At 39.6% G+C, this 27,142-nt stretch overlaps 1 protein-coding gene across 1 annotated transcript; it reads left to right on the forward strand.

Annotated features, from left to right (window-relative positions):
- The first annotated feature begins 21,754 nt into the window (after positions 1 to 21,754).
- On the forward strand, positions 21,755 to 26,808 carry LOC121398912. Its single transcript, XM_041578463.1, has 4 exons — positions 21,755 to 22,132; positions 24,260 to 24,386; positions 24,952 to 25,025; positions 26,326 to 26,808. Exons 1-4 carry the CDS (start codon positions 21,817 to 21,819, stop codon positions 26,622 to 26,624), a joined length of 816 nt encoding a protein of 271 aa, XP_041434397.1. The 5' UTR covers positions 21,755 to 21,816; the 3' UTR covers positions 26,625 to 26,808.
- Positions 26,809 to 27,142: the final 334 nt, after the last annotated feature.

Consider the following 27,142-nt stretch of genomic DNA (forward strand, 5'->3'; position numbering starts at 1 on the left):
GTGTTTCGTGCCCTAAAGTCACTTAGTCATGGTTATTAGTCGCCACTGTTCATTCAAAAGTCACGGCGAGTCATAGGTTACAACTACCCATAGTATCTTTGTTTAAAGGGGATTACATTAACTTTTAGTATGATGTAGACCAGGGCTGTCTAACTGGGGGCCTGTGGGCCACTTGTAGCCTTTCCAATTATTTTTACACCCCTCAGTCTGCTCAGTGACTCCATAGACTTCAGTATATGACATTATAATTTTAATTCAATCCGACCCTCCAACATGCTGTTTGGCATATAATTGACCCTCTACATGTAATAAGTTGGACAGCACTGACAATGAGATAACTTGCAACATTCTTTATTATTTGTGGTTTTTCAGTTATTTAGCTTTTTGTTCAGCAGCTTTCCAGTTTGGAAGATCAGCATAAATATCTGGAATATGAATAGGAGGGGCCTGAATAGACAGATACAGAATAAAAAGTAACAATGATAATAAAACTCTCAATGTCCCCCATTTGGAAGCTGGAAAGAAGTAGGCAGATAATTCAAAAACTATAAAAATTAAATAATGAAGAATAATTGCAAAGTTGATAAGAATAGGGCATTCTATGACAAAGTAAATGTTAACATCCTACAGGCGGCTCTGTTTGGGTTTTTATGAAACTAAAACTTGCCTACATGCCAGAAGCCAGGCAGCATTCCCATTTCACTGCTTACTGGCACTTTCCAACAAGTGCTCGACAGTGTTTTAGACAAACCTGGTTTTAAATGTTGCAAACTGTAAACTGGATTTTTGTTTTCGATGATGGGGTATATTTGTCATAGAGTAAACATGAATTCATGAACTTGATTGGTAACAAAAGTCTGAAGAGAAAACTAGTAACACACTGCAGTTTGTTTATTTTCACTGGGTTCTAATTTCTGACAAAATGATGCCAAAAAATGATGCCAACATGAAAATGGTTGGCCAAAATGAGTTCTGTGATGCAGAAAGTAGTTGTAGTTTAAAATATGCTACTTTTCTAATTAAAATGTAGCAGGATCATTTTTTAATAGGGTAAAAAATGAGAGAAGCAACAAATACATCTTTCTAAATTTAGATGTAAGCCCAAAGAAAAATTTGGTCTAACACGAAGGGGCACATTTACAAAGCTCGAGTGAAGGATTCGAATTAAAAAAACTTCGAATTTCGAAGTGTTTTTTGGGCTACTTCGACCATCGAATGGGCTACTTCGACCTTCGACTACGACTTCGACTACGATTCGAACGATTCGAACTAAAAATCGTTCGACTATTCGACCATTCGATAGTCGAAGTACTGTCTCTTTAAGAAAAACTTCGACCCCCTAGTTCGGCAGCTAAAAGCTACCGAACTCAATGTTAGCCTATGGGCAAGGTCCCCATAGGCTTGCCTGAGTTTTTTTGATCGAAGGATATTCCTTCGATCGTTGAATTAAAATCCTTCAATCGTTCAATCGTAGGATTTGCGCTAAATCGTTCGACTTCGATATTCGAAGTCGAACGATTTTAGTTCCTAGTCGAATATCGAGGGTTAATAAACCCTCGATATTCGACCCTTCATACAATGTTTATATAATATAAAAATATCTGGAACGGTCCAATTCCTAAGACGGACGAATGGCTAGTGTCAGAGGGTTGATAGTTGTCACCCCCGCCCTCTACGACGCCATAACGCTATAAGGCCTAAGGCAGGATGGACTACAAGGACATATGGTCTACTGTGGACAATGGTCAATCATATAGCTTATACTAGGCCATACAAATAAAAGATCATCACTCTGTTTCTTAAATTCCAGAGTATCAGCATAACGCCAGTCTGTCTGGTGTGGCCCCCTCCTGCAGACGTGCTGCTCGAATAACTGGAAATACCACAATGGCCTTGGTTAGCCATAGCTGATTGCGAGGCTGTGGACCGTTGGAGCTAGGCACAGTATGTTACAACATTCCTTTGATAACATGTAAGACTAAGTAAATCATTTAGACATTAATTGTACAAGGAGGAGACAGACTATGTATGGTATTTCCGTGAAACCCTTGTCACACTTATTGTAAAAGCCTTCTGAAAGCTATATAACGCCTGGACCAAGAGGTGGGTCTTTGGTAAGTCCTTGGCTGACATTCTGTGTGTTACTCCAACAGCTTACCCAGACAAAACTGTTATGTTGTATTATGTAAGAATAAATTGCCTGACTATTACTAAAGGTTTTCCTTTACTGAGTTTTGTCTTACACGAGGTCAAAATGGTACTACAAAAAATACCATCATATGGTGACCCGACGACTGTGATCCGGTTTTTTCCAGTCAAATTTTTTCAGGCAATGGAGGGCTCCAGGCTGGCTACTGGAGTGTACCCGAGGATGTTCTCGGATGTCGATAGTTTACCCGTGGATATTTTCTTTTCCAGGACGGTTTCCCCGTAAAGCTTTACTTTAACGGATGATGGATACACGCGCGTAAGTACCCCTGGGTGGGGTATATATGTTTTTCTAGCTTCTTCTTTTTGCCTATTGTTTTGTTAATTGTTGTGTTAATCAGCTGAAATTATCTGCCATTCATGATAGGAATCCGCAGTTTCCTTCCTGTTTTTTGTATTTTGTACGTCTCTTATTCCTTATCATGAAGTGCAGTCTAAAACATCTTGAAATAGAAATTACACGTGTACTGTATGTTGTTTGATGAATGCAAAAGGATCCATGAATGTTGAATGTTTGCCTAGCTGAGTGTGTGAATAACTTTAGTGTAACTGGCATCTGTGTGATGGTGTGTGAGAGAATGTGTGGCTCTATCTCAGAGTCTGTATGTTGTTTAGAAGTTTTTCTGCGGTTCCTGTTTATGGGGCGACCTAGCAGGCCAGAAATACGGAAAACTAGGTTTTCTGAAGGAAATTCTTTAGAGTGTGAAGTGTGAATCACTTTCCGGTCCGTTTGAATTGTCAGATGAAAAACGAGAGTCATACAAACATTTAGGTGTTGTCTGCAACTTCAAACCTATTTGCTCCCTTTCCACTCAATTGTAAGCCTGTTCTAAATTACAGAGAAAAGTATAACATCATTTTTCCTGCAGGTGACTCCAGTTTATATGTATGTTTGTTTGCCCTGTTTGTTTTATAAACCAATGTTAATAGCTCGCTGCTAAGCTTTTTTGCATCCTACAGGTCTGTTAGAGCATATTGTGAATGTAATACTTGTGTGTATGTTAGAAAGAAAAGGACTTGACTTGACTTGACTTGATATATGACTTTGATGTGTCTGTAATGAATATGTTTACCTTACTGTTTTTGGTTCTCTTTAATGTTTATATGTTTTCATAGGTACCTCTTGTAATATAATATTTGTTCTATGTGTCTGTCATTAAAATATTGTCATTTTGTCTTTGACTATCATTTCTCTATTCTTATCTTATCCTAACATTGTCTTCTTTGTTCTTATTCTCATAGTAACATTAGTTCTCTTGTGTATTTCTGTTTGTGAATGGGTTACTCGTGAATAAGGTTAATTCACTCCACTTGTCTTTCTATTTTAACAGAAATATTAGTGTTGTCTCTTTAAATGTTCTTTGTTGGTTTTTTGTCTCAAACAAACCTTATTTCTCTTTTTTGTCTTTATGTGTCAGATTGATAACTCTTTTCTAAGTGTATTATGTTTTACTTGTGATCTGAAAGAAAAAAAACATGTTCCATCAGTTTGGAATATCTAACAATCCTCCTAGATATGCTAGTTGAGTGCCCAAAACATTTTAAGTTTCAAAGCCTTTGTTAAGTGTCACAGTGGAGGGGACAAGACTGCGTTTTCCTGGCCAGAAGGCGATAGTTTTCTTCCCTCATAACTTGAAATTCTACTGTGACAGATAAAGGATATGTGAAAGAGTAAATATTTTACTATACAAATTGCATGCCATTAGATCTAGCAGGCTTTTGCCAACAATAGAAAGTGATATTTCTCACATATACTTCAGCTGAGACATTACTCCTTGCTCAGCAAACTTAGATCCAGTCCTTTATATGGATACTAAGGAGCAATTAAATGCTATTTTGAATGTGCCTATTGGCAATTTTAGAGTGATACAGGGTTACACAGTCTCAGAACTTTTTGTTTCACAGACGGTGCAGCCCCCAGTAATGAAGATTCTTATTGAGCTAATGGTTCAGAATGTTTTAAGCTTATTAACAGCAGTACTTCCCCTGAATCTTCTGAAGACAAACGTCCTGACGACCAAATAAATCATGGTCAGTTGTTTCACACTAAAGTACTTAATGGTGCATTAGATTTACAGCACCCTTTAAGAGTTAATCTAGTTCATAGTCTAATTAATAACAAGAAGGATTCTATTTGCTGGTACTGTCATAAAAAACTACACTTCCCAGAATCCTCCGTTGCACAATATTTCAGATGTTTAACTTCTCTCACTGTTTTGTAACTTTCTTTTTTGTCAGGCAGCTGGCTCAGGAACGTTTAACCACAGCAAATATTTTTAACTTTACTGTTTTATACTCATCTGTATTTTTTTTTCTGTATCTCCTGCATCTGGATCTTTTTCACCCACATGAAGGTAAACTTGACGCAGTTTGGATCCATACCCAATTCACTCATTGGTACAGGTTAAATTATTTTTATTATTCTCTAGACAGATGTGAATCTATTATTTCATATTATTGTACTGCATTTGCAGTACAAGAGAGGAGTATTATATTGTGGGTTATGTTGTTGTTACTATTTTTTCTAATTAAATAAGTTTCAGTTAATAAAAATGCAGCTTATGTGCTTGTGCCGCTGCTACAGAAAAATTCTTCCGTAATCTTTGCACTTGTGTATCTTGCATCACACGTCTGCAAGTGTAAGAAAATGCAGAAGTGACTTCGATTTATTGTTGATTTTGTCTGATAACCAGTAATTTCACTACCAAATTTGTAGAAATAAATGATGCTACTAAAATGGGTCTATGTCATTCTCATTTAGGCTAAAAATATAAATATATATAAAAATATATATAAAGGTACAAGAGAGAACTTGTTAAATGTTTTTCCTGGTTATGATTAATCAATATTATTTTGTTATAAGAAGAAACAGTACAGGTTGTATTTGATAGTTTACATAATTAAATTTTCGATTCTGTTACAAATTTGCAAATTACACTGATATTAAGTGGAGTTGTGTCTTTGTACCATCCCACTTCCAACAACACAATTACTGGCAGCATTTGGTTGGATTTATTCCCAGCTGTCCTGTCAATTCTCCGCAACAATCCTATCAGGTGTTGTGGACTCTCTTCATATGAATTAACCACAAGAAAACAAAAGTCCTTCACTCATATCATAAATGTACAACCACTTCTCATTACTGACAGTTCATACAGTAGTTTCATTAGAGTTCTTTAGCTAGTACATTAGATAAGTCAGTATTACCAGAACACCAGATATTGTCACATTGTTTCTTTGTTTCCAGGTTGGTGATCTGAGCAAAATTCCATCAGTGGCTGTTGAGATTATTCCAATCCATTCCAAATAGAACATCTATCATTGATCACACCACTCATTGAAAGAAACTCTACATACATACAAAGAGCCATTTCAAAGTTTGCCATTCATATCTGTGATGCCTTTACATTTTTGCCTATCCTAACATCGAATCCATGGACTGATTATGAACTCTTAAGAACTGTACAGAGACTGCTGCATTGACTGAATACAAGTGACTGTATTTCTTCATATGCTTATCCAAAGCCATGATGTCTCTCTGATTGGACTTTTCTCTATAATGAACTGATGGACTGATATTGAAACGGGTTAATTTTAAGTTTTAGATTCATACAGTATTGAATGTGATATAGTTAAATTGTGTACAATTTATAAGAACAATGGGAATGTGATAATGTAATATTTTCTCTATATGTTTAATTTTAGATTAGTTATGAAAACAACAAAGGTAAAATTGTATCTGTTTAAAAAGGTTTTAGAAGGAAAGTTTCCGGTAATTACTCATTATTGTATTATTGCCCCAGGTCCTCAGCTCTATATGTAGCTGGTTGTGTGTAAACGGCACTGACATAAAAAAAATGATAAACCCCATAATAATAGAACTCTGTCATGTGCTAATGTTAGAACTGAGTAGAGTCTAGATTCCAAGACTAGTCCCGCCCATAATGTTAAATCTAAAAAAAAAAAAAATAGAGTAGTGGACCAAAATAGTATGATTATAGATTAGCATGTGTTTTGATAGGAAAAAGAAGGTTGTACTCATATTGTTTCTGAAATGTTTGCTGAATGTCATATAGTCAAAGTTTTAGAGCTGCAACAATAAGTGTAATGTTTTTATAGAACAGCTCAGTTATTCCAAATGATTAGGTAAAATTTTATAGCTGGTTAAACAACTCCATTGGAAGTTTCTTTAAGTCTATCCATGTCATCCTAGCATTAATACTTGCTCTATATTTCTCTGTTAGAATTTGTGCTATAAGTACCTTCCAACTTCTGCTCACATTTGATTTACATCTATAAGATAAAACTTTTCGCAGCCTTATGGGGGAGGTTTGACAAGAAAAAAAAGAAAAACAGCTCAGAGATAAGTTCTCTGAAAGTTATAGCTCAGATACAGACGAGCAGGCTGTCCCCAGCCCCACAGCTAAGCTCTACCCCTCCCGTACAATACAAAGTAGAGAAAAGGGGGGCGACGGGGGACGCTGCAGAAGTACGTCTGACTAAAAACACACAGATTAACTCATAAGGCATACATAGAGCCATCAGCCTCCCCACTCTATGATGAGTTGTTTTCCCGTAATAGCTAAGAGAAAGAGAGAGGCAGCAAAAGAGGTAAAAGGTCAAGTATGTGCCCTAGAAAGTCAAAGTGCCTAAGAATCAAAGGAAGCTAGAAAGCAAAAGAGAGGAACAAGAAAAGTTGATAGTAGAAGGGTTAAGTTAGATAATAGAAAAGAAAAAAGTTTGAATTTAGCATTTTTAGCCTCATTTCAGTATTTTTCATTTTTAGCTTCATTTTAGTATTTTTCATTTTTACTAATCTTCATTTTTACATTTTTATCTTACTTAGGATGATTATTACTATGTCTCATTATCTCTATGCAATGATTTCCTTTTATTATCTCTCTGTAATGCTTTATTTTGAAACCTAACTTCACTATAATCATATATTTGCTTAAATCTTAGGCTACATGTTATATTCAGACAGCTCTTGCTTCATTGTGCGGTTCCAGCGGTTCGTAGTCACGTTAGTTCCTCAAAAACAGGAAATACCTCTAGCCCCCTAGCTACCTGTTTTCTTTGTTTTCATTCATTTCAGCTTTTCAGCTGCACTTCTGTATTGGTGCTGCCACGACAGTTGAACTGTAACTCACAGTAGTGCACACCACTGTCCCATTTATAATAGACCTCCCTTGTTCCTGGGGGTCCTCTCAGCACTCTTACTGTGCCTGTAATTACTAATGTGAAACATATTTTTAAATGTTTCAAGAGAGGAATGTTTATATAATATAAAAATATCTGGAACGGTCCAATTCCTAAGACGGACGAATGGCTAGTGTCAGAGGGTTGATAGTTGTCACCCCCGCCCTCTACGACGCCATAACGCTATAAGGCCTAAGGCAGGATGGACTACAAGGACATATGGTCTACTGTGGACAATGGTCAATCATATAGCTTATACTAGGCCATACAAATAAAAGATCATCACTCTGTTTCTTAAATTCCAGAGTATCAGCATAACGCCAGTCTGTCTGGTGTGGCCCCCTCCTGCAGACGTGCTGCTCGAATAACTGGAAATACCACAATGGCCTTGGTTAGCCATAGCTGATTGCGAGGCTGTGGACCGTTGGAGCTAGGCACAGTATGTTACAACATTCCTTTGATAACATGTAAGACTAAGTAAATCATTTAGACATTAATTGTACAAGGAGGAGACAGACTATGTATGGTATTTCCGTGAAACCCTTGTCACACTTATTGTAAAAGCCTTCTGAAAGCTATATAATGCCTGGACCAAGAGGTGGGTCTTTGGTAAGTCCTTGGCTGACATTCTGTGTGTTACACCAACAGCTTACCCAGACAAAACTGTTATGTTGTATTATGTAAGAATAAATTGCCTGACTATTACTAAAGGTTTTCCTTTACTTTTGTCTTACACGAGGTCAAAATGGTACTACAAAAAATACCATCAACATCTGCCCCTAAGATGAAAATGTGTACTAATTTCGAAATGCATGCATCTGTGAGGGGTCTTGAATGTGTTTGGATGATGAAGAATTCTAGAATGCTAGAATTAAACCAGAAGGACTTATTTTATTTGTTCTACTAAAGATTTTCACAAGAAATCGAGCGCCATATCTCTGTCCTTATTAACAGAAAAGAAAACGACTCCAGTTAAACTGTAAAGGTTCTCGATTATCTGGTGAATGCACAAATACAAAATGTATTTCTAAAGACACAGGCAAAAAGATTTTAGCAAGTATGTACCATTATACAAAAAAGTACCAGTCCAATTTATTGGTGCCTGAGGATCCTCATTCACATCAGTGAAAAAACAGGTATGGGGGAAATCCAGTGATTTTTGGTTTCTATTATACCTAAAAGATAAGAATGGTTGGAATCATTGCCATATTGTCTGGACCACCTACCTCGTTTCCCTTATGTGTTTCCCATCCCTTTATAAACCCAGCCCTGTGCCTGTTGATGCCCCATTCCGGGTCCCAGTGGTGTTTCCAGTTATTGGACTAAAAAGGATGGGGGGGTTATTAGACTCTGGGATCGGCCAGTGGTCGATCCTCAAGGGGGAGTTATGTCAGGACCAGCCCTTGAACTCCAGGAGGTACACGCCCAGTGTGCTGCATTTCCTCCATGAGTCACTGGAGGGTCTTAGGGCTGGTCCTGTTTCCTTTGCAACATGTTCAGGTGTTCTCCCTGTCTATAGTTTTCTCCTCCCTGTTCCCCACAGAATTCGTTTCCCTCATGTGTATATAAACCCAGCCCTGAGCCTTACTCAGGGCTTTGTCATTGTATGTTTCTGTACCCCCTGCATGACCTGCGTTCCTTGTTCCAGTGTTCCTGCTATCTTGGTTCCTGGTCTTTGTTTTCCCCAGGAACTGACCCTCCTGGATTTCCTGGTAACGACCTTGGCTTGATCCTGTTTATTGATTTTTGCCTGATACTATCTTCTGTTGACATTAAATCTCAACATTATTAGCTATGTGTTCTCCAATTGTCCATGGGTATCCCCCTGGGCTTCTGCTATACCCACTTCCCAGTGTGTGGCTGACTGCAGTTACAGCGGCTCCCTGCTGTAAGCGTTACACATATTTTAGTCAGATTTCATTTGAAGAGAAAATCAATGTTTAAGGCATTGGTAAATTTGGGGAGAAAAAAAAGTGCACTGGAGAAGCAACCTGTAACAACCACCATGGGCTAAATTCTTCCTGGTGGCCATGGGGTATAACTCATAGTAACATAGTAAGTTAGGTTGAAAAAAGACACATGTCCATCAAGTTCAGCGTTTATGCTCTATATATAACCTGCCTAACTGCCAGTTGGTCCAGAGGAAGGCAAAAAAACCCATTTGAAGTCTGACCAATTTGCCTCAGAGGGGGAAAAATTCCTTCCTGACTCCAAGATGCAATGGGACCAGTCCCTGGATCAACTTGTACTATGAGCTATTTCCCATAACCCTGTATTCCCTCACTTGCTAAACACTATCCAACCTCTTCTTATACCTATCTAATGTATCAGCCTGTACCACTGATTCACTTCCCAGCTCTCCCTGTAACACCCCTTTCCCTCCTCTAATCTCATTGGCTCCCTCCTGTCTGCTGGGAGGAGCTACTGGTGAATAAAGCATCCGACCCTTCCTTGTACCTATCTAATGTATCAGCCTGTACCACTGATTCAGGGAGACAATTCCACATCTTCACAGCTCTCACTGTAACAAACCCCTTCCCAATATTTAGCTGGAACCTCTTTTCTTCTAATCGGAATGGGTGACCTTGTGTCAGCTGGAAAGACCTACTGGTAAATAAAGCATTAGAGAGATTATTATATGATCCCCTTATATATTTATACATAGTTATCATATCACGCCTTAAGCTCCTCTTCTCCAGCGTGAACATCCCCAATTTGGCCAGTCTTTCCTCATAGCTAAGATTTTCCCTTTACCAGCTTAGTTGCCCTTCTCTGTCCCCTCTCTAATACAATAATGTCCTGTTTGAGTGATGGAGACAAAACTGTACGGCATATTTTAGATGGGGCCTTACCAGTGCTCTATACAGTGGAAGAATGACCCCCCTCCTCCCGTGACTCTCTGCCCCATTTAATACAACTCAAGACCTTATTTGCCCTTGATGCTGCTGACTGGCATTGCTTGCTAACGTCTCATCCGCGAATGGTGGTGGGATATATACATTTACTAGCGTAATTCTCTTCCCAAATAATGTGCCATGTACAATCCCATATTTACCATACCTATCAGATATAACCCTGTCAAGCACAAAGGGGCACATTTTACATACCAGTATAGTTACCCCCTGGAGTAATTTGAATAAAAAGAGTGGTACATTGACCCTATACATGGCCTCTTTAATGCTAATATCTTACTTCCAATTAAATGATTCTCTTGCAATAAAATAAAGTGGGGTTTAGTTTTACGTACAAAGTCAAAGACGAGTCTCCTCATGATCACGTCACCTAGTCCCCTGACATTCCATGATAAACATTTAACCGTAGTCATTTTTGGTAAGGAATACGTTTTTTAGGCTGCAGTGTATCCTAAACGTAAACATTTTATAGCACTGTATTCTCGTGAGGAATTTGTGAGAAAAGACACCATGACATGAACATATCAACACCCAGATCTCTACCCTCTCCCTCCCCACCCACTCCATACTTTCAGTAGGGTGAGTTTTAATTCCCAAAAACTACAACTAGAATTAAACTGATGTGGAGGTTAGTGACTGCAAGAGTTTGAGAAGCTTTCCCGTGTGAGTCATGCAGGCCAGGACTGGCAATCTATGGGTTCAGGCAAATGCCAGAGGGGCTGCTATAAGGTCCCATAGAAAGTCAGTATTTAGTGGGCTGGTTGGGGCTGTTTGGGCCTCTATGTGGGCTGATTGGGCCTCTGTGTACCTGAGAGGCCAGGGCCTATTTTAATTCTCAGTCCGGACTTGGAGTCATGTGTTTTTTATGGCCCTTGGGACGTCAGTGCTATCTCAATTGCAATACCCTTCTTTTCCCGTTTCTTTTCCCCCTTTTTTTTGTTGTGTAAATACCACATAACAATATTATGTATTTATATAATGTAACATTATTTTTAACCATAATTTCTTGACCTGTCCCGTTGCTTATTATAGTAAATGTGCTGGATCCAGTCTCTGTGCAATGTCCTTACTATATTAAGGCAGTATAGTCCCGTTGCTTCGAGATCAGTCCAGCGCACTAGTGTATCTGCTAAAGAACAGGTAAAGTTCAATTTAAGTTCAAAACTCTGTAACTCAGTCTCGTTGATGTGGTCCATGTGGCCTTGTCTCCAGCCTCATCTGGCAATGAAAAAAAATGGGTTCTTCCGTTGTCGATAATCCTCAGTCGAGCCGGAAAAATCATGGCATAGGGAATATGCCGCTGTCGCAGATTTGCCTTTATATGTGTGTATATGTGTTATATGTACCCATTGTTTCCGTATTTCCATGGAGAAGTCGGGGTATATCGATATTCTGTTATTTTCATGTGTGAGCTCACCTGCCTTCCTCGCTTCAGATAGTGCAGCATCTCTGTCGTGATAGTTGAGGAGGCGTACTATTAATGGTCTTGGAGGTGCTCCAGGAGGTGGCGGTTTCCCTGGGAACCTATGCGCATGGCTCTTGAGGAAGTGACTAGTTTGAGTCACGAAACGCGTCAAGCCATGCATTCCCCCTGCCTGCAATATATTTGTGTTCGCAAATTGTTTTTACTGCAACGCTTTGAATAAAATTGAAAGTTTTATAAATTTTTGGCCTATGGATCCAGTGTCTACGGCAGTGTGCTTCTGAGGTATTGTTTGGTGAACCACGTGAAAGGCTACGGACTATTCACACGAGGATCTGTGCTCCCCCTCCCCTCGATTTTCCCTTCTGTGCTTTTTTTTATAATCCTGGATTTGGTACATCCCTACAATTTACAGGATAATGCAGGATTATTTGCCCCCCCGCACGGAGCTCTCTTAAGATGCTGCCTACTCGAACGCCATGCAGGCCACGCCCCCCGGTCTTGATTTTTAAAACTCTTTTAAGCTCTATAATAGCCAAATAATCAGCACTTACATAATATTTTCATTTAGCTTGTATGATGTGATCCAGTTACATGAGCAGATGGAAACTTTTTTTCAATAACTCTTTGGTGGAGTAATAACAAATGTAAGAAGTACAGTAAAGATACAGAAATCAAATTAGTCCATTATAATATCAATAAGTGAGCCAACACCATAGAATCCCCAGTGATTCACAAAACTAAATGATACCAAGTGGGCACTTATATGGATACCAGTCAATGGCAAAGACTGGGATTTAATATGGCAGCTTTGTGCCAAGAGGGTGTCCAGAATAACAGTCATGCTGTTAAAATGATGAAAATGTCGGTGCTCACATAGGACGCCTCTCATAATATAGGTCAGAGTGTAGCTGCGGAGCATATTTTCTTAACCCTGGAGCATCTCTTGACTATTGAGCATTTCTTAACGCTAACGCATTTGCTCTTCTTTTTGCTTCAACTCACTGTTATGCAAAAAGTTCTGCAGAAATTTCTTGCACTCAACCCTTTCCTTTTTTAGGTTCCTCTCGTATTTCATCCGGAAGTTGACATCTTCCAGAACACTGCAGAGAAAATGTAGGATCGCCTTGTGACGACCTTGTGTTCTGCCATGATCCTCCATTGTGTAGTTTTCTATCTTAATCACCTTTTCTACTCCCATCAGCAGAAACTCCTTCTCAGTCTGTATGAAGTCTCCAGAGGTTATTTGGGTCAGAACCACAATTGAATAAACTCCTGTTACAAAAATACATTTGAATATTAATTCCTATCTTGACATATTGTGGCACAATCAAACGCCAGTTGAAAGAAAAGAATCAGCATGCATAGGGCGAGTATTATGGCAGCTTTAGACAAGATAAGAAACAAGCTATAGCCCAGCAACTGGTGACAAATACTGGGTAGAAGCTGGACATGATGCAACCTAGGGATGGACAAATTTGACCAGTCTCGGTTCGCCAAAAGTTTGCCACCGGTGAAATTTTGGCAACGCCCATTAGAGTCTATGGGCGTCAAGAAAATGTTGACGTGCGGCAAATTATTTTTTGACGTGGATCATTTTTTTTAGACGCACGCCGCCATTCAAGTCTATGGGCGTCATTTCTGTGTCAAAACAAGGCAAAAAAATTTGCCCATCCCTAGAAACTGCCTTTAGATACATGCCGATAGAACATATACCCAGCCATGGTAGAGGAGGAGATACAGATAAGAGCCTGCTGACACGCAAAGCTTACCGGATATAGAAACTTGATTTTGTGGCCCCTAGGGGCCTAAATGGGCAATTTGTGCTAAACTGTATTCGTGGTTAAAACTGTGAAATTGTTCTGCTTCCAACTATTATATTATAATTGCCACATTGTAACGTCTAAATAAGGCTGTAATGGGTTATATTTGATTCAACAGGATGGATTGTTTACTGTATCTATTGCATCAGAAGTATATATTTTTTCTGGACTTAGAACTAATGATATGTACACTTACACTGGGGATGTACACTAATGACACCAATGGTGAGGAATTCATGATGTTTTTTCATTTTGTATATATGATTAATGATTTAATTGTTAAATATCACTGACTAATCTTTCAAGAGGCAATGGGGGTTTATAAAAACTCATCATGTCATGGGAACATTATCCTTGATAAAGATCCCAATAGGGAACGAAACGATGTCTACAGCAGGTTATAAAATAAATCACTTTGTATGAGTGTTGGTCCCTTCTAATACATTTATAAAGTTATATTGAGGAAGGTAACAATGTCAGAGTGCAGACACTTGGATTATATAAATATTGATATTCTTATGTAAGAATAAAAAGCTACTAAAAGACATTGGTATCTAGTTGCTGTGAGTGCTTGTGCTGGAAGCATTAAATAAGTTTTTTCTAACCTGGAACATGAAAGAAAGGTTGACCTGATGTTTGAATACTAAAATTACACACAATCACCATTTTTATTAACAGATCACCTGTGCTTTAACTAAGTTTGTAGAACCTAATTTAGAGAGTTAGCCTCTGAGGTAGGACAGTTTTATTGAAGATTTGTTATACTATTATGTAGAATAAATCATATGTCATTGTGAAATTGTTCCCCTAAAGAGAATAACTTCTAGTTAGTGTGGTAGAGTGACCACAGAAATCAGTAAAAAAGGTGTGTTTGGCCTTGGATTTCTCTCCAGTGATTGAGATGAGCTCCAGGAAAAGAGTTGGACCTGTCATCCAGACATAAAAAGCTGTATAATAAAAATCCTTTTCAAATTAAACAAGAAATCCAAATTGTTATTTAAGCATTTATAGCTGTTGTAAATTCTTTAAAATCTCAACCTTAGACATAGAGGCGGGGCAGTCAATTACTTTCACTTTCCATTCAGCACTTCCCACATGTCACTGCTCTCCCCACATTCCCCCGTTCTCTTCACCATTTAATTGTGTAACCAGTACATGGGGATGGACATCAGGTCCCCCATTCTGGTGCACAAACAAGATTCTGAGATGATACAAGACTTGTCTTAATAACAGTGTCCACAAAATGGCTCCTGCCTGCTTGTTATAATTATGAATTCCCAGATAGAAGCAAACAAGATTCAAATAATTTTTACAGTGTAATTAAAATTCATTTTGCTTGACTAACATGATAAACTAGGATTTAGAATATTTTTTTAGGTGATGGTTCGTGGTTTCACTGTTTAAAGATGGTAGGAGCCTTGCCGATGACGTCCTGCTCACCATCACCAACCCCCTTGTATCCTTGCAAATTTACATCAGTTCATAACCACATTTAGTACCCTATCAGGATATAAATTGTTGATAAGACTGAGGCCCTTCCCCTACGTATCCCACAACGAGCCCTATCTGCTTTGAAGGCCACTTTCAATTATAAATGGAGAGATTGCTCTATCACCTACTTAGGCACCCAGATCCCAGCTGACTTGAGTCAGACATATAACCTGAATTTCAAACCCCTTATACAACATACAAAGAGCTTGCTAGAAAACTGGTCCAAATACACCATTTCCTGGCTGGGTAGAGTAGCAGCTTTAAAGATGTCTATTTTGCCTAAATATTTGTACTTATTTGAGACTCTCCCAGTGGCTATCTCCCAAGCTACATTTAAGGCTATCCAGTCTCAATTCCATAACATTATCTGGGCTCACCGAGGCCACAGAGTTGCTAAATCTGTCTTGCTAACACCACTTAGACAGGGAGGTTTGGGCATCCCGGACCTACAAAAATATTATGAGGCTGCACACCTAAGACAGCTACTGGCCTGGTCTAGCTGGTCCTCGCACACCTGTTGGGGTCATATTGAAAATGTCTTGATAAATGATTTTCATTTAAATGCTTGTATTTGGGACCACTCAGACTTTGCTCAGATTCCCACCTCTGCACTTTCTGCAACCCAACTCACCTGCACAATCAGGCGTAAAACTAGGCTCAAACACAACCTAAGTTCTTCCAAGTCGACCCTGACCACGTTTCTACGAAACCCTGCATTTCCCCCTGGGATGGAATCTTCCTTTTACACAAAATGGTCCAATTCTCACTTTTTTATGATCCGGGACCTGCTCAATCCCCTCACGCATGAGATCCTGCCTCTCCAAACAATCCGGGAAAAGTTTCCACAGGCACCCATCAGACTTTTTGAATACTTCCAAATTCGACATTTTTTTGGGACCCTACATCACTTATGCCAAAGCAAACCGCCTTACGGCTTTTGAACTGCTAGCAACGGTCGGCTTGCCACAGAAAGGCCTTATCACCAGAATCTATCAAATACTTGCCATTCCCTCAGGTCCTACACAATTGAGACACAAATACATGGACAAGTGGGATCAGGCATTACCACAGCCATTGACAGCTGAAGATTGGTCCCTTATTTGGGATAATGCTAGGCGAATGGTCTCCTGTGTCCGTCAAAAGGAGAGCATCTTTAAGATTCTAACCTTCTGGTACTACACCCCGGACCTCTTGCACAAATTGTTTCCAAATCACCCTCCCACTTGCTGGAGGAATTGTGGGGCCCCAGGCACGCTCTCACACATTTTTTGGGACTGTCCCTCCGTACAACAGCTCTGGAAAGAGGTAGCGGATCTCATTAGCCGGATAATAGCCCGTCCTGTCCCATTGGATCCGATTGTTCTCTTGCTTGGTAAACCCATCCCCAAATTATGTAGAAGTGGTCAGGCTCTAGTGAATCAGATCTTAACGGCTACTCGCCTAGCAATTGCCTCCAGATGGAAGGACCCAACGCCGCCAACTAAGCCCGAAATCATCCGGAGAGTTAACAGCAACAGAATATTTGAGTCAAACATTGCCTATATGCAAAACAGGATGGATTACTACCTCAAGGTCTGGTCGTTGTGGGAACATAGGGGTTTGGCCTCTTAGCAATCATTGAGACCCTTGTGCAGTCCTTCCCACATTACGCCATGATGCCCATGTCCCTTTGGTCATATAACTGGCTCTATCTCCACGCCTGAGCCCACCTCCTCATTGCGCTTTTTGTTCCCCAATATGCATGTAGTTTATCATAGCCCAAGATTATGCCTGCCTTCCATTTAACCTATACAAATGCCTGTTGCACTACAATGTCTTTTGCTCCTATTGGAGCTCCTTTTTATTTTCTTTTTCTTTATGTTGTTTTGCACTAACCTGTGACATATGCATTATCTTGATGTTTGTATGTACCACTAAGTGCTTTATTTACTGAAAAAATTGCAAATAAAACATAAGTTACGGAAAAAAAGATGGTAGGAGCCAGGCCAGACACTCTCTTCCCCAAATCCAGTACAGTTATTGGACTTTCCTATGGAAAGGATATTTAAAGGGAATTAGAGTGTTAGGAGTGTCTCATAGCAGGGCACCGCAGGTAGGAGACCTGGCTGTGTTGGGAACTCTCAGAAGAGCTGGGGGTACCACCTGTGTCTGCACAAAGCAGGAGTTGACTGGGACCATGAGCTGGTCGAGATTCTGGATTCAGAGTCTGGGTAACACTTTGAGTATGGCCAGGAGGCTGAACTATCAGGAAAAGTCCTGTGAGCACAGGGGTGAATCCGAAACCTGTGTTTGTTTTGCTGGTAGTCCACATGGGGCTAGGTCTAGTTAGGCACTTCAATTGTGTGAAGGTAGTGCCCAGTGGGCAGGGTTTTATTTTATGGTTTCTGTTTGTATGCTGCAGTGCTCACCCATGTGTATCATTAACTGACTGTGTCATTAAAAGCTGGAAAATAAGAAACTTGTGTCACTGTCTTTATGCTCTGGATCCTCTGCCTACCTTTTGCTAATTCCCCCAACAATAGGGTGTAAAAGCAGCCAGCTTGTAACATTAGAAAGCAGCCTTTTATTTTAAAGATTGAGAGAGTAACTTGGAAGAGGTCCCACGTTGTGTCCCTCAAATATGATGTTTCCTGACTGTTCTGTTGAAATCCCACAGGTCATTTTCCGGCAGTTATCGATGAATTCTTTTGTCTCTTTCTTCTCCCCTTCAGCATGACTTTGGTCACCTGGCCACTAATCGCCTCAACTTTGCGGCGACCAATCTCCCCAAACGCCTTCCCTGACTCTGCGCTGGCTAAAATGAAAAAACTGCTGGCACTAATCACACGCAGCGATTGCGTTTTTTCATTTTAGCCAGGGACCAAATCTCCCCAAAATGCCCATTGTGGCCTTACCCTTATGACAAATAAATATGTCTTTCTGTAATATGAGAGTAAGTGGGGGTGTTAAGTGGGTAATGTGTGTGCTCTCATACAGATCCCATACTGGTCAGAAACTGATAGAGTGTCACATGATCTTTATCTGCTAATGCAGTTAATAAAGTTATGCCTTCTTGAAGCAAGAGAAGCAAGAGAAGGATGGTGTCTGTGTGCAGTTTCTACTCTGTGTAAAGAAAGCTGCAGGCTCATGTGAGATTGAGCTACTGGTTATCCCATCTCTTAAGAAGAATGGCAACATATGACCAGGCATCTCGACCAGACATCTTCTCTATACCCATCAATTCTCACCCACTTCCTGGATAGCATAAACCTTTACAAGAATTTTAAATCATAAATATTTACATAGAGAACTCACTTGACACTTGACAATTGTTTTCAAATTAATTTCACTGGTGTACAGTTGAACTGAGTATGGGGTCACACAGCATTTTTTTAGTTTTGAGCACCATCCACTGGCCTCTTTTTTTATTTCAGTCAAATACAGCATTATGTAACTATATGTCTTTCATTTATATTGTGTACATTTTTGTAGGTGTGGGACATTATAGGGCTTGTTTACAACCACTGTCAAAGTGGCGTCATGCAACAAGGAATGCAGATGTGAGCATGAGTGGACACCATTCATTAAAATACTTGTGCCTCCCAATAGTTTCACTCTGTGGTAGGTGCTTCTGTCCTTATACATGTTCCAGAATTGCATATTCTGTTAGTGTGTCTGTTGACACAAGGGAAACCCAGAGCTACTGCCACCTTGCACCTAAAGAATTGTGCACAGGCATCAATGTTGAAAATTATGCAACCCTGATTCTGAAAAATGTTAGCACATTGCGACATATGAAATTTTAGCATTTTTGCATCATCATCATTTATTTATATAGCGCAGACAAGATACGCAGTGCTTTACCTTATATATAACAAACAGAATAAGTGGTGGATAACAAACAAGGGTTTACAGAGTACAATAGGATTAGAGGGCCCAACAAATTAGAGTTTACAAACTAAAGGTTAGGGTTCAATTGAGACATTAGGATTTTAGAACAATTTTTTGATTTATGATACAGCAATGATTAATTAAGGTACATTGAATAAGCTTCTTTAAACAGGTGGGTCTTTAAGGAGCGTTTGAAAGTTTGGGAAGAAGGAGAAAGTCTAACAGCTCAAGGCAGAAGGTTCCAGAGAAAAGCAGAAGCCCGAGAGAAGTCTTATAGACGGGAATGGGCAGAAGTGATCAGAGGAGAAGCGAGGCGAAGATCAGAAGCAGAGTGAAGGTTTAGTGAAGGAGAGTATTTGGAGATCAGAGATGAAATATAGGGAGGGCTTCATTGTTGAGGGACTTGAATGTGAGTGTAAGTAATTTGAATTTGATTCTAGAAGAGATTGGGAGCCAGTGAAGGGACATACATATGGGAGCAGCTGATGTTGAGCGGTGAGATAGATGAATGAGTCTAGCGGCCGCATTTAGAATAGATTGGAGTTGTGAAAGGTGACTTGTTGGAATACCTGTGAGGAGTAAGTTGCAGTAATTAAGGCAGGAGAGGATAAGAGAAGAGATATAGTTGTATTCAGGCAATGTTGTGCAGTTGAATACGACAAGATTTTGCAAGTGTTTTAATGTGTGTTGAAAAAGACAGATGCGAGTCTGTCATACAAAACTTTTACTTACAGACACATTTAAGCTATGGAAAAATACTGCATTCTGGAATAAAAAAATTATAAATTGCACCCAAAATTGCACTTTGTCCATTGAACTTGTGGTCATAATTGACCCTCTATGATAATTAATATTCTGCTGCATTGTGACTTCCATAAACCAATCCGAAAACTAGTAGTTTTATCTTTTATCTAAATTATGAGCAACTGTTTATAGCATTAAACATGAGAAATTGCTATGAACTAGGTGAACATCAAAGACCAAAACTCATTTTTAAATAAGGAATAGGGATGTAGCGAACGTCGGGAAAAAAAGTTCGCGAACATATTCGCGAACTTGCGCAAAAATGCGAGCGGTTCGCGAATGGTTCGCGAACCCCATAGACTTCAATGGGAAGGCGAACTTTAACATCTAAAAAAGACATTTCTGGCCAGAAAAATGATTTTAAAGTTGTTTAAAGGGTGCAACGACCTGGACAGTGGCATGCCAGAGGGGGATCAAGGGCAAAAATGTATCTGAAAAATCTGCCTGTGTGTGCTTGGAAGAGATAGTGTAGGGGGAGAGCTGTTAGTGATTTCAGGGACAGATGATAGTAAGTTTGCTGGCTAGTAATCTGCTTGATACTGCTCTGTATTGGAGGGACAGAAGTCTGCAGGGATTTGAGGGACATTTTAGCTTAGGTAGCTTTGCTGGCTAGTAATCTACTGTTCTCTTTAAACAACTGCCATACGTTGACCTTGTAGGCATTGTTTGCCCAGTTTTTTTGGACGCAGCCACTGAAGCACAGTTGCCAGAAAAAATATGCCATATAAATGCTGAAAATAGTAATTTTTCGCCATACGTTGACCTTGTAGACATTGTTTGCCCAGTTTTTTTGGTTGCAGCCACTGAAGCACAGTTGCCAGAAAAAATATGCCATATAAATGCTGAAAATAGTCATTTTTTGCCATACGTTGACCTTGTAGGCATTGTTTGCCCAGTTTTTTTGGTCGCAGCCACTGAAGCACAGTTGCCAGAAAAAATATGCCATATAAATGCTGAAAATAGTAATTTTTTGCCATATACGTTGAGTCAACGTATGGCAAAAAATGACTATTTTCAGCATTTATATGGCATATTTTTTCTGGCATCTGTGCTTCAGTGGCTGCGGCCAAAAAAACTGGGCAAACAATGCCTACAAGGTCAACTTATACACTACTACAGCGGTAGTAAAATAAAAAAAGTAAAATAAAAAAAAATGAATATTAAAAAAAAAAATTAAAGTTGGTGCTGCTGAACTACTAGGAGCAGCAGATTAGCACACCAGTCCCACTCCCCAACACTGCTAGACTAATAGCACTGGGCTCTTATAGTAGTAGTAGTAGTAGTAGTAGTAGTAAAACAACAAAAAAATAAATAAAAGCAGTCCTTACAAGGACTACTGTTATTGCAGCAGTCAGCAGATGAGATCAGAAGCAGGACAGCTGCCCACTGCAGCTACATACAGAGCACTGCAGTAGAAGGTAGATTACTAGCCAGCAAAGCTACCTAAGCTTAAATGTCCCTCAAACCCCTGCAGACTTCTGTCCCTCCAATAACAGAGCAGTATCAAAACGATTACTAGCCAGCAAACTTTCAACTGTCCCTGAAATCACTAACAGGCAGCAGCTCTCTCCCTACACTATCTCTTCAGTACACAGGCAGAGTGAAAAAACGCTGCAGGGCTTCGGTTTTTATAGGGAAGGGGAGTGGTCCAGGGGAGAGCTTCCTGATTGGCTGCCATGTACCTGCTGGTCTGGGGTGAGAGGGCAAAAAAAAGCGCCAACAATGGCGAACCCAAAATGGCGAACGTCGCGCGACGTTCGCGAACTTCCAGCGAGCGCGAACACCCGATGTTCGCGCGAACAAGTTCGCCGGCGAACAGTTCGCGCCATCTCTAATAAGGAACACAAATCCGTTGGTGGCAGTGCTATTTTTTTTCTCTTATTTTAAAGGACTTGGGCATTTTCCATATATTCTTCTGTGAAAATAAAAGTCCCACCTCCCTTCTTTCTATAAAGCTGTTTGTGTTAAGCAGTCAGGGCTAAGTTCAGTCAAACGAGTATTTCAAACAAGGAAATTGAGGGAGTAATAAAAGTGAAAGAGGACAAAGAGCAGGAGAATTGACTGAGAGTCAGAAAGTAGATCAGCAATGGATGAAAGTAAGCTCAGAAAATGTGTTCAGAAATTCAAGCTAAAAGACTGTAATAGGGGGGATCACAGCTACAAGAGGATCCTCCTACAGCTGTTTGGATACACAGGACATGGCAAGTCTGCCTTTATCAACTCCTGTAAATATGCGATTGATGGAGGAAAATATGAGATATATGCTAAGGCAGAAGTAAATGATGGCTGTGTCACAAGGGAGAGAAGAACTTATCAACTGACCCCCACAATCACCATTGTGGACAACAAAGGCTGTACAAAACTGGACCATATGGAAATGCTGGAGATCTATGCTCAGCTGGGTGAGTGAGGTTCTGCAAATATTATTTACAAATATGTATGTATGTATAATTTTATTTATAAAGCAACGTAAGGAAGCACAGTACTGTCTTACAATATATGAAAGTACACACAGGGAGTAACATAAAACATGCAATAAATATATATAAATACACAGAGCTTAAGCGCCATGTGGTAGAAGAGATAGTAGAAAGGAGGTCTCTGCCCCGTAGAGATTACAATCTAAGTGGGTAAATAACATACAGGCACAATTTGGAGGGGACAAGTGCACAAGGTAAAGGCACCAGGTCTAGACTACTATTCTAGTGCTCCAAAAGGTACAATCTGAGTTTCTTCTTGAAGAGATTGACAGAGCACAACATATAGAGGGATTGAGGGATGGAATTCCAGAGGGAAGGAGCAGCAAGATAGAAAGGTTTAAGATGAAAATGGTAGTGGATGTAGATGGTGTGAAGAGAGGTGACTCTGAGAAGAGCAGAGAAGATGACCAGAATCATATAGTTAGACAAGAGAAGAAATGTAGTGAGGAGCATGAGAGTGAAGGGCTTTGAATGTTAGTAGAAGGGTTTTATATGTTATCCTTTGCTTAACAGGTGGCCATGCTAAAGATTTTATCTAGTGATGGGCAAATTTCTCCCGTTACGCTTCGCAAATAATTCGAGAATCTCCCGCAAAATTCATGAAACAGCTAAAAATTCTCGAAAAACCGTGAAATCGGAAAGTTCACAAAAAATGGTGCAATTCGAACATTTGCATTACAAAATCAAGCAATTTCTAAAGCTTTTACGGAAAAAAATGTGAAAATCGCAAGTTTTCACAAATAAATCATGAAAATCGGAAATTGACGTTGGCGAATTTTCACCAGGAATTTTCACAGGAGATTCGCGAATTTATTTGCGGCAGCGAAACGTGGAAATTCAGTGCGAATTCATGCCAGACAAATTTTTTGCCCATCACTATTTCTGGGGTTTAACAGGTTCCCTCTTAAGAGAAAGGAGGAGGCTCCTAGCAGCAGAGTTTAAGACTCTGAATGGTCAAAGATGAACCCCAGGAAGCTTGCTGAATTACCATGGGTAGTGATGGGCGAATTTATTCGCCAGGGCGCGAATTTGCGGCGAATTTGCGCGATTCGCGTCAGGCGAATAAATTCGCGAAACGCCCGTGAAAATTCGCCAAAAAAATTCGCCCGCGTCAAAAAATTTTTTTTTTTGAAAAACGGGCGCCGGCGTCAAAAACGGTCGAATTTTTCGCTGTTTCGCGAATTTCGCGAATTTTTTCGGCGAAGCGAAACGGCGCAGATTCGCCCATCACTAACCATGGTTAATGGTCAGGCCATCAATAGTAATGGTGAAAGGAAGAGAAGGTCTACTGTATGTTTGGAGGGGAAACCATGATCTCAGTTTAAGTCAGGTTGAGTTTGAGGTGTCTCTAGGTGGCAGGAGATAGCTAGGAAGCAGGTAGTGATCTGGGTCTGGACCTCAGTGGTTAGTGAGGGTGTCTAAACATTTCTGGATGTCATCAGCGTATAGGTGATATTTAAGGCCAAATGAATATGTATGGTTTTCTAAACAGCAGAGAAACAAGTATAGAACCCTCATGCACATTTGCCTTACTTGAGAGATGGTAACACAGGTACTTCTCCTACATACTGTATCATCTATCTATCTATCTATCTATCTATCTATCTATCTATCTATCTATCTATCTATTCATCTATCTATCATCTATCTATCTATCTATCTATCTATCTATCTATCTATCTATCAATCTATCTATCATCTATCATCTATCTATCTATCTATCTATCTATCTATCTATCTATCTATCTGTCTGTCTGTCTGTCTGTCTGTCTGTCTGTCTGTCTATCCAACGATCCATATCTATCTGTCTATCTATCTATCTATCTATCTATCTATCTATCTATCGTCTATCTATCTATCTATCTATCTATCTATCTATCTATCTATCTATCTATCTATCTATCTATCATCTATCTACTATCTATCTATCTATCTATCTATCTATCTGTCTATCTATCTATCATCTATCTACTATCTATCTATCTATCTATCTATCTATCTATCTATCTATCTATCTATCATCAATCTATTATAATGATTCCCCCACAGGTAATTTCCTTCCCGTTAATGAGAAGGTTGAAAGTAAAGAGAACTACAAGGATTACGCTTCCAGACTGGAAGACTCTGAGCTGCATCCAAATGACACAGATATTGTAGTTCCAATATTTGTTTACAGGTAAATGACTCTTTTTCTGATATTTTAAAATCCATAGGATAATGACAGAAGGAGTAGAAATAATGACTGCTATTACACTTTGGGCCCCAACCTTCTCCATCCAAAGCATCTGCATCTACAAGAGGGTCTGGCCGTTGCTGGCAAATTGTTAAGATCTCAGACAATATTCACTGTTGCCATATAAAGTCCATGAAGAATAATGCAATTGTATGACCATTTTGCAATAATATTAATGGCAAGTACCCAACCCAAGTCTTGAATAAAACTATAGAAGTTAGAGACATGTAGCAACTCATTTTTAGCTCAGAATGGGCAGGCTGATCTAGGGACCTCAGATGAGCCTATAGACAAAAATAATGTATTCTTACTATTACAACATGGCCAATCCACGTATTATACACAAATGGGATAATGGATATGTAACAGAGGTGGGGGTTTTTCCAAAATTTAAATGGGGTCCCTTAATAGTTAAACATTGTAAGAAGCAGAACTGGCATGGAGGTGCCACAAAGCCGACCTCATATGAATCTCAAACAGTTCAAACACTTTTTTAATCTTGTTTCAGTGCCCAGAAGGGATTATTGGACCAGGAGAAGCCCGCCTTAAAATCGTTCCTTCAAACCTGCAGAGAAATAACAGGTAGAATAATGTTTTTTGAGCTATCGTTGATCATTTAATGTCCCATCAGATAAAGCAAAAAGTGCAGCTACAATTTCAGGGGGTGTTGAATGATCCGGTGCGCAAAAAAGAATATCCTCTATTCCCTCACTTATTTTTGCATGTGGCTATTGGTGCATTAAGCACTGAGGAGAACAAGAGCTCCTATTTGCCACCCATTGACTTCCCATTATGAAGACAGTGCTGCAAACACAGCCAACCTATAGCTACAGTTGTTTTAACCACCAACAAATCTATGGTTCTTGTTATTTCTTAAGCTAAACAGGACAAAGAGCGAAATAAAAACAATTTTATATTTGGTTCTTGCGAGGCAGAAAATTGAATTCCCAGAGCACCGACAATGCCCCTACACAATACACGAACAGGAGGACGGCACTCCTTATAGACTCCTGCTAACAAAACAGTCACAACAAAGGGTAGTGTGGTGTTTATACAAAGGGCTAGTAGGTGTCACTGTGCACAAGAGTTGTACTGTGTACATAGTACTTTCTAGACTGCTTTAAAGTATTAGAGTTGAGGTGTAATGGTAAATCCAAAGAACAATTTGTAGCAGCTTTGAGAGAGCTGCTTGTTATCTGTGAGTTTGGGATCTAACAGATGAAATGCTAAGAGACCAAATAGTGGAAGAAACAAACTCACCTCTCATTAGAGAGAGACTGCTCCTAGAGCAGGATTTAACCCTTGCAAAGGCTATTGCAGTTGCTAGCCAAATTGAAACAGCAGTGGCAGAGGCTAAAACTCTCAGTCAGGGAACTGCTGGGAATGTACAGACTGTGAATTCAGCACTGTGGCCTAATAATGCACAGTCATAGGCAAAATATAGTGCTAAGGAAAGGGATTCACCTACACAGCAAAAGGCAGTGATTATATACTGGTAATCAAATTGTCTGCCTCTCTAGGATCAAATATGGTATACATTGGGTTTCCCTGTTTAATAACAAAAACCTTAATTTTTTAGGATTAAAACAAATGTTGCTACCCCCATGAATATAAAGCTGGCTGTGTTTTCAGTGTATTCAATGGGGCAAGTGGGGGATGGCACTCTTGCACCCTTTAAAAGTATTGCATTTCTGCCTAGGGGAAAAGTAAATGGTCCTTCAGGTGTGACATTGCCACAATATGAACACAATTCAGAGCCACTTTATTACAGAACTGCTAGAACTAAGTTCAGCCCAATCCCTACTGATTAAACTCCTCTTCAATAAAGGTTTATGTTGATCTCTTTAATACATTTAACCTTTGGTTTTCTCTTGTGTGGAAGGCATTGTCCCCATTGTTGTCCTCACCTTTACAAGAAAGTTTGACAAGGAGATGATAAAGAACTGGGAACAAACGTTTGTACAAATGGGAGCAGAGTCAGTGCTGGAGGTAGAGAATTACACTGAGAAGGATCCCACCAAGGAGAGACTTTTAAGTTTCCTCAAAATTATCCACTTGGCTTTGGAAAATGTCCAATTCTGTATGGAGAGACCCAAGGAACCAAAAAAAGAATGTATAAAGAACAAGAAAATTCTACTTAAATTAGCAAATGAATATTATACAACAAGCAACATGGGATAAACGAAGATACTCAAGAAAAGAGATGTAAAGTACTGTGCAAGATATGTTATAATGTGTTTTGCCTTGGCAGTAGATTCCAAGCCATGTAAACCCAACTCATTTCCTTTAATAAATCACCCTTATCTAATTCATGCACTGAAGTCATCCATACCTCCCAAGTTTCAGTTTTCTGCAGGACAGTCCCGATTTTGAATGCCCAGCCTGCAGTCCTGGGTTTCTTACTGAAATGTCGAGACTTTCTTTTTGATCTCCCGTACTGACGCCATAAAAAGATACAAAGTTTTTGAAACTTAATTAGACTGATAGGCTTTTTAGCAGACAGCCCAGAATAGAGTCCTGCAGCGGGTCGGGTACCTGCGGGTACCAGTGGGTTACCTGAAAAAACCTGCAGTACCCTGCAGGTAGAAGTTCAGGGTGCGGGTATAGACACGGGTTGGCAGTTTTGCGGGTTTGCGGGTAGCGGGTTGGGCCATGGGTCTTCTCAATAGAGAATTTTACTCCTTTTTTTTGGATCATGC

The sequence above is a fragment of the Xenopus laevis genome, chromosome 9_10S, assembly GCF_017654675.1.
Source record: "Xenopus laevis strain J_2021 chromosome 9_10S, Xenopus_laevis_v10.1, whole genome shotgun sequence".
Taxonomy (NCBI): Eukaryota; Metazoa; Chordata; class Amphibia; order Anura; family Pipidae; genus Xenopus; species Xenopus laevis.

Bases quoted from the DNA above. Each gene is read 5' to 3' on its own strand.
- LOC121398912 (XM_041578463.1), top strand. From the start codon at position 21,817: ATGGATGAAAGTAAGCTCAGAAAATGTGTTCAGAAATTCAAGCTAAAA. The intron at 24,387-24,951 runs GTAAATGACTCT...ATCTTGTTTCAG, and splicing joins GTTCCAATATTTGTTTACAG to TGCCCAGAAGGGATTATTGG. The intron at 25,026-26,325 runs GTAGAATAATGT...CTTGTGTGGAAG, and splicing joins AACCTGCAGAGAAATAACAG to GCATTGTCCCCATTGTTGTC.